Raw genomic sequence first — 10097 nt, 5'->3', positions numbered from 1 at the left:
TGGTTCTGGAGATCGATCTTGGGTCCTTTCACTTGCAAGGCTGGCAGCGGCACCACTGAGCTAAATCCCCAGCCCACACTTTTAATCCTGAGTAGATTTACAGTTTCTCTCTGTCAGTCTGTGTTGGAAAATAAAAGTCACTGCAGTGTTTAGTTTCTCTTTTCTTGTCGTTTTTTTCTTCCCACATCTTTCTCCCTTTTTTGCTTCTCGTTCTATTTTTTATTTTTTCTGGGGAATATTTATTTCAAATAGTGCCTTAAAAAGTCCTCGGGTTTGAATTTTATTTTTGTATCACTTAAGAACTGCAGTAACTCCATGAAAATTTTAATTAAGATTTTGTCATTTTAGTATGAAAGTCAGAGATTAAACTGCTATGGGAAGAGTCATTTAAATGAATGCAAGCCAACAAAATTTCAGAAGTTTCTTCAGAATTTTGAAGTGTTCAAAACATTTCAGAAGTTGCATATTTTGATCACAGGCCCCATTTGATTGAATTTGTCTTTAACATTAATACAATCTTAGGCCTTAGTTCTGAGCAGATGGGAAAAATCTCTGGATGTCTATAAAGACTTCAAAGTAGTAAACTTGCAAATAATTTTCAACTTTTCTTGTTATTCCAGAATACGCTTATTTTTCACAAGTTCTCACAGTTCTCCTTCAGTAAACCTCAACCAGCTTCTCCTCTGTTCACTTTCATCTTTTTGATAGAAACGTCAGCAGTGTCAGTGCGCTGATGGCGAGATTGCCACGTGCCGTAGTCGCAGTTCCACGTGTACAGGAGTTGTCTGGGCAGCTTCACGGCAGAGCCTGTGGTGTCCACATTCTCACCTGGCTCCTGTCACTGCTCATTTCCGAGCCAGGCTGGGAGGCGCTGGCCTGGGGAGGAAATCAGACCTTACAGTGTTGACAGTGTGACCCAGACCCCTCTCTCCTCTCCCCTTCCACCTCTTTAACCACGTGGAGGTCTCAGTCCTTGGATAAGCCACACTGGAGTCTGCCGTGCCCGTGTGTATTTCCTGCCCTGTCTGTCATAGACCGGCTCCTGGGCTGCGCTGCTGAGGACCAAGCTGGCTTTCAGTCCGCAGTGCTGCCCACGGTGTCTGTCACATGGTAGGGACACAGATGTCCGCAGGTGTCTCAGCCCTGCTAGTTGATGAATATTTTCCTGTTTTGATGTTGTTGAAAACTGATAAATGTCTATACTGAATTCTTTGTTTTAGAAAATACCAGAGGAATTTAATGTATTTAATTTAATACAAGAAATGAGAACACAGAGGCATTCTGCAGTTCAAACAAAGGTACAATTGTGTATTTCATTTTACAAGCGATATTGTTTATCAAATGCTTCCTCATTTTATTTAAATCTTTCCCCCATGTGTCATTTATCTTCCTAATAGGAGCAATATGAGCTTGTTCATAGAGCTATTGCACAGCTATTTGAAAAACAGCTGCAGTTGTATGAAATTCATGGAGCCCAGAAAATTACTGATGAAGGGGTAGGTTTTCTTGATCTGTGAATTTTAGCATAATTTTACTTTTGAACAAGATGTGGTATTTAGCTTGATTGTTAAATTGTTTGTTTTGTTTTGTTTGAGACGGTCTCACTATGTAGTTGAGACTGACCTGGAACTTACTGTGCAGCCCACGATGATCTCCAGCTCACAATGATCCTCCTGCCTCAGCCTCCTGAGTGCTGGGGTTACAGGCGTGTGCCACCACGCCCAGCTTTGTTAAATTGCTTTTCAACATGAGACTATCCATGTAGGTTACTGTTTTTATCTAACCTGTAACAACTCATTTCCTTCTTTCAATTTCTGCCTCTAGCATGATGGGTTTTTGATGACTCCAATCCAAGTTGAATAATGTAAATGAAGCAGGAGGAAAAGTGTGAAATAGATAAATATCTCATTAAGAAGGAAGATCTGGGGCCTGGCATGGTGGCGCATGCCTGTAATCCCAGCACTTGGGAGGCTGAGGCAGGAGGATTGCTGTGAGTTCGAGACTAGCCTGGGCTACATAGGGAGCTCCAGGTCCGTCTCAACTACATAGTGAGACTCTGACTCAAAAAACTGGGAAAAAAGGGCTGGGGATTTAGCTCAGTGGTTCCGCTGCCTGCCTCACAAGCGCAAGGACCCAAGTTCGATCCTTGGTACCCCCCCAAAAAAAAGATCTTAGGTCAAAAGTTATAATTATTTTTAATTTTTTTAAATATAAATCACTTCTTAAAATTTTTATTGTATTGCTCTTTTCTACCCCCACCTAAATAATTGTAAGTTGATTCTATGTAAATTTTATTTTGTTCTTGGCATGGAATTTTATAGCCCTTTGGGTATATGCTATGCTTTTTAATTAAGCAGAATTATGGGGCTGCCATTAATAAGTCTCTTTTTGGCATGTTATAATTCATTGTCATTTTAGCCATAAGAGTTTGGGGTTTTTTGTCTTTGTCTTTGTTTTGTTTGTTTTTGTTTTTGGTGTGTTTGTTTGTTTTTTGGTGCTGGGGATTGAGCTCAGTCCTTGTGCTTGTGAGGCAGGCAGCAGCAGAAGCACTGAGCTAAATCCCTGGCCCCGAGAGATCTTATTAGATGTTCAAACTTGTGACCTGACAAAAAATACTGTTTTTCATTTCTTTCTCTTTTCTAATAGTTTGTTATTTTGTTTTTATATAGAATCACCTTGTCCTTCAAGGAGTTGAGCTATATCCTTGGTAGAGTTTTCTTACATCTTTATCACTGAACCTATGAATTGCAGAATTTTATAACTTTTGGTTTCCCTTTCCCCCATGAAATGATTGTGTCCATTTCCCATAATGTTTGTTTAAAATATCTTCACTTGCCAAATGAGTGATTTGTTACCTAAACTGTGATCTCAGGGTGTTAAGTTAACCTCATTCTTGCCAGTGATACTAGGGGCTCAGTGTTTACTTTGTCAGCAAGATGACAACTGTAGGTTTGAAAGTTTTGCGTGGGTGGCCTTTTCCCTTCATTAACATAAGGGCTGCCCTGTGAGAAGGCCTTGCATGTCGCCATCTCTTTCTCCCTTTAGTTCAAGCCTGTCAAATAACCATTCTGTTTATGAGCAAATATTTCATAATATGGAATAGAATCTTTTGTTTTGTATTCCCCTTGGTACCGGGGAACAGACTCAGGCCCTTGTGCTTGTGAAGCACATGTGGGCACCCTGAGCTAATCCTCAGCCCGATTCTTTGGTATAATTTATATAAAAGGAGATGTTCACTATTTTGATATACTTAAAACGTTATTTCATAAATGTAAGATGAATTTCAAATTAAGGCTCTTCATCCTGGGCCTTCACCCTCCCAGCACAGAGAAGCCTGCTCTATCTGGCCCTCTTCATACGTGACGGTTGCTCCGAACAGTACTGGGAGGTGGTGGTCTCTGTTGGCTTTAGTTATAAGTATTTGAAGTGACAGAAAGACGAAGTTGCCACAAAAGGCATGGTGGAATGGTGTTTTGTTTTTGTTTTTGTTTTTGCTTTTGCTTTGAGATGAGGTTTTCCCATGTTGCCCAGACTGACCTCTCAGACCGCCGCTGGACTTAAGCAGCCTCCCAAGTAGCTGGTATCTTAAGCAAGTACCATTGTGACCAGTGAGAAACACCATTTGATTCAAACACAACACAAATGGACACAAAACAGCTTTACAGTTCCTTATTGATAGTGTATGCACACAATTTTTTTAATGAATTATCGAAGATGTAATAAAGGTGCCTGGGTAGGCGACTGGGAGGTATTTGAGAATGCAGTGACCCAGACAGCCTTTGTAACCGTTCCGCAGTTCCTCTCTTCATAGCCCTGATTCTCTGAGATTCTTGTAGCTGTGTGTGGTGAGGATGTCATTGGTCCCAGGATGGACCTCTCCTCCTCTTTGGGGTCTGTGCAATTGCTGATCCAAGAGCTGTGTTCCCTAATAGGAAGAGTGGGCAAGGAATTTTTAAAACAGTGCTGGAACCTGCTTTAAAAGTGCAGGCAGTAGTGGAAGTTAGGACAGTGTGACCCCTCTTACCCTGGTCATAGCAGTTCCTGAAGAAAAGCTGTCTTCTTGGTTATTTGTTTTCTTGGGCAGTCTGGTTTTTTAGAGTAGCATTTGAAAGGCACTGAAGTGCACGGTTGATCTTTTTGGTAATTGGTGATGAGCTGTATTTGGATGCAGATTTCTGCAAGTTTGGTCCTTTAGGCTAAAACCCAGAGCCAGAATGTAGGACACATTTTGTTATTTGGCAAAATTGGCATTGTTTTAAAATTTTTAAAGCTAAAAATAATTTAGTTGAAATATGTGAACAGGAAGTTATTTTTCTTCTTTTAGTGAAGCTTTTTTTTTCCCTTGGCAGAATGAAATTACCCCTGAAAATATGATCAGCTCCGTAGATACTGAAAAGCAAGATTCTCCTCCTCCAAAACCCCCACGGACTCGCAGGTATGGCTTCCAACATTTTCTTCGAAAGGATACTTGTATTTTTACTGACCATTAATTCTAATAGCAAATTTTCATATTTCAGAACAACTGACATACTGTTCTTTTTCTTAGGATGTAGCGTAGGTATGGCAGTTGATTGCTTACTGTTGTACTAATTTTCATTTGATAGAATGTCAGTAGTATACTGTATGCCCACAAATGTAATAGTATGCCCACCAATGGACTAGTTTTTATACATGTTAAAATTTTGCTGCTCTAATAATTTCCATTTTCTTACAATGAGTGAACCAGTCATGCTTGCCAAGGATCCTATGCAGGTAGGAAAAGATATGTGCAGATGAATAATTCTGTTACTAGCACAGATGGACTTGTTTCTCTTGGCTCTTTTACCGCTCTCACTAATAACTGTTAAAACAACACATGTCTTGCCTTTTCCCCCTTCTTCCTTTTTCAGGGTAGCTATAGGTGCCACAAAGTGGGATTACACAGGGATTTTCCTATGCTTTTTGTTTGGGGATGGGGACTAAACCCAGGACCTCCATCCAGCATGCAAAGCATGTGGCTCTGCTGAGCTGCCCCAGCCCTGGCGTCTGGGGTGGTTTTGTTTTGCAACCCTGGGTACTGAGCCCAAGCCTAGGCAAGTGCTGCCATTAAGCTACCGCCCCAGCACTGACAGGGTCTCTCTGAGTTGCGCAGGCTGGCCTCAAGCCTGTGCTCTTCCTGGCTCAGCTGGGGGAGTCACAGGTGTGTGCCACCATGGCCTTGCTGAAGTTCTGGGTTTTTAAAGCACAGTATTCTACCTTCTCGGTTGTTCCTTTTCTTCCATAATCTTTCCATACCACTTAGAATTATTCCTGTATTATTTTAAGAAAATAAATTTTTCCAAATTTTCATAAAACCTCACTTTGAGACAAAAGTTATGTGCTGTTTCAAATTAAGACTTGGCCAAGATACGTAAAAGGAGAAAAACTACTATACTGTTGTTCTTCCCCTAGGGGTAAATAGCATTGTTTGATATCAATAGGTATCAGTCACCTGGGTAGGGGACGGGGGGGCCAAGGTCTTAACCCAGCCTCTCCAGGAAATATCCCTGACCCCCACCCTTACTGAAAATCCTTGTACACTTGCTCCCCATGTGACCCCCATTTAATCAATATTATGTGGGGACTGTACTTGTAATCCTTTAGTTTGGTCATGATTTTGCCCCACCTTGTAATTTTCCATTGGGTCTTACAGTTTTGTACCCGTCTCATCACATGGCTTTGCTGTATAAAACATCTTGGGAAAGGTAGGGTGAGCATGCAACCCACTTTCCAGTCCCCCTTCTGTCTTAGACAGAAGCTTTCTTTCCCTCAATAAATTTTTCCTACTCTTAAAAAAAAAAGAGGAGAGACTTGGCCAAATTAAATGTAAATTTTCTTTATTGTTAAGTCCAAACTTGTAGCATGAAATTCTAGGCCTTCACAGCATGGCTCCCTTTCTTGCCATATTTTTCAGTGTCTTTCAGTACTGCTTAGGGAACTAAATGTGTTGTTTGTTATTTTTGGGATGGGAAAATGCCCAGTGTGTGTATGATAGGACTCCAGATATTTTGTTTTGTTTGAGAGAGGTAAAAAAAATTCCAGAACAGGTGAATTAAGAATGGTATTTAGGATAGGATTACACAAGTCATATTGTAGTATCTATTTGGTCAGTCTTTTGTGGTTGTTTTGAGACAGGGTCTCACTATGTAGTTGAGATGACGTGAAACTTACTATGTACCCCAGGCTGGTCTCAAACTCACAGCGATCCTCCTGCCTCAGCCTCCCAAGTGCTGAGATTTCAGGCTTGCAACACCACACCTGATTTATTTGGTTAATCTTAATACTGTTTGGTTTGGGTTTTTTGTTTGTTTGTTTGTATGTTTGAGACAAGGTCTCACTATGTATTTCAGGCTGGCTTTACCTTACTGTGTGGCCCAGGCTGGCCTTGCACTAGCGGGGATCCTCTTGCCTCAGCTTCCTGAGTGCTGGGATCCTAGGTGTGGGCTCCATGTCCAGGTTATTGGCAGATCTTGCACTTTAGTTTAAAATGAACATTTGTCACTATACTGGAAAATCAGTGTGTGACTTCCTGTGCTTGTGTGTGACTGGATTTGTCATTTTTGTGTACATGAAAGTACTGTATAAGCATTTTAAACTCTGTTTCAACAGACCTGACAGACACATACAGGAAAAAATGAAAAATCTGAGAGTGTAACTATCAACCAAACCGGAGTAGCCAAAGATACACTTACTACCTTCCTGTCAACGTCATGAACAGATACTACTTTTTAAAGCTTTAACAGTACTATTGGCTATATAACACATTTAACTGTGGTCTTTCACCCAAACTCCCTAAAATGATAGGGAGGGAAATAAAATAAATGTAAGAAACAGAAAATTGGGGGAAATGATAGCACATTTGAACAGTGGAAAGCACATCAGCTAACACAAACAGACATAGCAGACTGGAGAGAGCTAACACTTGCTTTCTTTAGGTGAGGGCAGCCACTAAGGAGCAAGATGGTTCTTTTCAAAGAACCCCAGAGGTTCCCAGATGGTGAGGGCAGGTGTTCCTTCCAGCACCACGGTGTACTCAGCACTAGAATGTGCTGTGCACGCATCGCCCAACAGGCCTCAGAGTCGCTGGTCCATCTCTTGTAGTTTATGTGCCTGACTGGAAGCAAGAGCCTGTGTGTGCGGTGGAGAGGTCCCCAGCTGCCTGTTTCCACACCTGACTCGGCTTCTGGAATCCTGTCTCCTAGGGGATATACCATGAATACTATGCCTTTTTAAAAAACTCCACCTTTAAGGCCAGCGTGGTGCCATGTATCTTTAAGCCCAGGGTCTGGGGGGCTGAGGCAGGAAGATTACAAGTTCAGAGCCAGCTTAGTGAGATTCTGTTTTAAAGGAATAAAACCGTGAGTAGCTTTGAATCTGGAGAAGCTTGCCCTCTGTGTAGAGTTCTGGAGAGCAGGTAGAGCTCACAGCTCATCAGAGGGGGGACACAGCAGGCAGAGCAGGCCTGCCTGGGAAAGAGTCTGGAGCTGCCGCCTGTGTGGCTGGGGGAGTGTGGTCCTGGGGTCCAGGTGTCAGTCATGTAACAGCCCCCAGAGAGCTTGATCTCGCTGAGAGGAGGGGCAAGATCCGAGGAGCGAGTCAGAGAGGAGAGATGCCGTGGTGTGGCAAGTCTCCGAGGGCTCTGCGTAGGAAGAGTGCAGTAAGACAGCACTGTGGCGGTGAGCACAAGGACACCGCAGCAGGACGTCGGGAGAGGGGGTCTGGGAAATGAAGATGCCCTTTGAGATGTGGAGGAAATTCCCTGGAGGGGAGGAGTCACACTGAATTTTTCTTCAAATGTCTTGTGTTCCACGAGTGTTTAAACAGTGTGTGTGCATTACCTTAGAAAGTATTAAATTTTCTCAGTCTGACAAATTACATTTTTAAATTTATAGCTATTCTAATGTCTTTAAATAATAGTCGTTATCTTACTGTCGTCTGTCAACTTATTTTGAGAGGGAAAGGCTTTCTTAAATACTCTGTTCATGTTTTCTAGTTGTCTTGTGGAAGGAGACGCGAAGGAAGAAATCCTTCAGCCTCCAGAGCCCCACCCAGTGCCGCCCATCCTGACACCTTCTCCCCCGTCCGCATTCCCCACGGTCACTACGGTGTGGCAGGACAACGACAGATACCACCCGAAGCCAGTGTTGCACATGGTTTCGTCGGAACAGCATTCGACAGACCTCAACAGAAACTATAATAAATCAGCAGACCTTCCCGGGAAAAACGAATCACCAACTGAACAAATAGATAAAAAATTGGAACGAAATTTAAGTTTTGAAATTAAGAAGGTCCCTCTCCAAGAGGGACCAAAAAGTTTTGATGGGAACACACTCTTGAATAGAGGACATGCATTTAAAATAAAATCTGCTTCATCCTGTACAGCTGATAAAGTGTCGAAGTCCCCCGAGGTAAGTGCTGGGGATGTGAAAGCCGATGACCTGTCCCTGAATTCCTGTGCGGACTGCAGCACCCCCCAGCTCAGTGAAGAGCCCCGGCTGAGTGCAGACACCCCCCCGAGGCCCGACCGCCTGCCCCTCGACAGGAAGGGACACGCGGCGTGGTCATTCCACAGACCTGAAAACGCCACCTCTGCCCCTGACGCCTCTGAAGACAGGTCCCCAGGTAGTCACTGTCTGGCCCCAAAAACTCTGAGCTCAAGCCCCAACCCCGCCACACCAGGCGAAGCCCGGGACCGCGACGAGGAGCCCACTGGTTCGCCAATGTTCCAGGTCCCCCTGAGTTTCATGAACCCTCTTCATTCGGATGACTCGGACTCAGATGACAGGAACTCTGATGGTGCTGGGACCAAGAACAAAACTAGCATTTCAACAGCAAGTGCCACAGTGTCTGCTGCCACCAGTACTGAGAGCGTTTCCGCCAGGAAGGTGGTGCCCATGTCCATTGCTGGACACGACGTGGCGGGAGCGCTGTGTCCAGGTGCTGACAAAGGTAATGAAGGACCCGGTGTGGGCCACGCTGCACACTTCGTCTCGGTCCTTGGTGTAGAGCCTGCAGCAAAATAGAATAGCTTCAGATACTGAGTTTTTAAAAATAAGATTGTACTTGCTGTTATTTCATTTGATCACATTGTATTAGGGGTTCTGTCTTTCCAAGATATTTCGTGGTTGGAATTCTCTCCCTCCCTCCCTGCTTTCCTTCCCTGAGGATTGAACCCAGTCCCCAGGCCCCTTTTAAATACACTGTCTTGAGAGTCTCAGAGTTGCCCAAGCTGTTCTTGCACTTGCAGTTTTCCTACTTCACCCTCCCAGAGTGCTGGGACTAGAGAATCTCTTTGCCTTTTCTTCCCCTGTTTCAGCTTTTAGTGTTTTGTGTTAGTCCAAACATTATCTGATTGAATACTTACAAATAATGTAGGAAAATAGAATTGCTTAAAGTAGCAGTGACATAAGTACTGTATGTTGGTTGAATATTTCATTTCACCTTTATTTCTCAGAATCAACTCTTATCTTTTATTTCTCTGTTTCCTTAACTGAAAAATACTTATTTAAAAAACTTTCTTCAAAATTACTTGGCAAATGATGTTACTTTGTACCTTAAGTCTAGCCCAAGAGCGATATTGGAAGACTTGAACTGCACAGCCTAATCCATCCAGTAGTGAGAGGTGTGTATACATACCTCGTCGTCAAAGCTGTCTAGTTAATTACTCTTCTCTAAGAAGTCTCAGCATTCCAAGATCATTCATGGACTTGGTTCCCAGGAGGTATCACTGGTCCTTCGCTCCTCTCCGTGGGCTGTGGATAATCGTGACTGCCTTCTAGGCAGGCCAGAGCTTGGAGAGTAGGCATGTAAGCCTGTGCTCCTGCAGTGACGACTGGCGGTCGTTCACATGTGGGTGAACGTCTGCAGTGACATGTGCAGACCGGTTCCTGTGATGCGCAGGCACGGTCGTTGCTGTGAACTTGAGAAGTGACTTCTTTTTGTATTCCTGACCTAGTACAATGGTGCCTCGGTTCCCAAACTGAATTCATTCCCCGATCTTGGAAAAGATGGTCCATGTTCATGTTCATGGGGGAAAGATGGCTCAGAGTTCACAAACAAAAACAGAATTTTGCCAAATG

General features: G+C 43.4%; 1 protein-coding gene across 4 annotated transcripts in view; it reads left to right on the top strand.

The window, feature by feature from the left end:
- The window catches only part of Ptpn12 (protein tyrosine phosphatase non-receptor type 12), a 43494-nt gene that overhangs the window by 24190 nt on the left and 9207 nt on the right, over positions 1 to 10097 (top strand). For all 4 annotated transcript variants that reach the window (XM_010636921.2, XM_033756546.1, XM_033756547.1 and 1 more), the window contains 4 exons: positions 1221 to 1298; positions 1398 to 1496; positions 4350 to 4435; positions 8012 to 8967. In XM_010636921.2, the coding sequence (XP_010635223.1) occupies positions 1221 to 1298; positions 1398 to 1496; positions 4350 to 4435; positions 8012 to 8967 (1219 nt within the window). The remainder of the gene's footprint in view (positions 1 to 1220; positions 1299 to 1397; positions 1497 to 4349; positions 4436 to 8011; positions 8968 to 10097) is intronic.

The sequence above is a fragment of the Fukomys damarensis genome, unplaced genomic scaffold, assembly GCF_012274545.1.
Source record: "Fukomys damarensis isolate Sample0158 unplaced genomic scaffold, DMR_v1.0_HiC HiC_scaffold_4, whole genome shotgun sequence".
NCBI lineage: Eukaryota > Metazoa > Chordata > Mammalia > Rodentia > Bathyergidae > Fukomys > Fukomys damarensis.
This window is presented reverse-complemented; position numbering and strand designations above follow the sequence as displayed.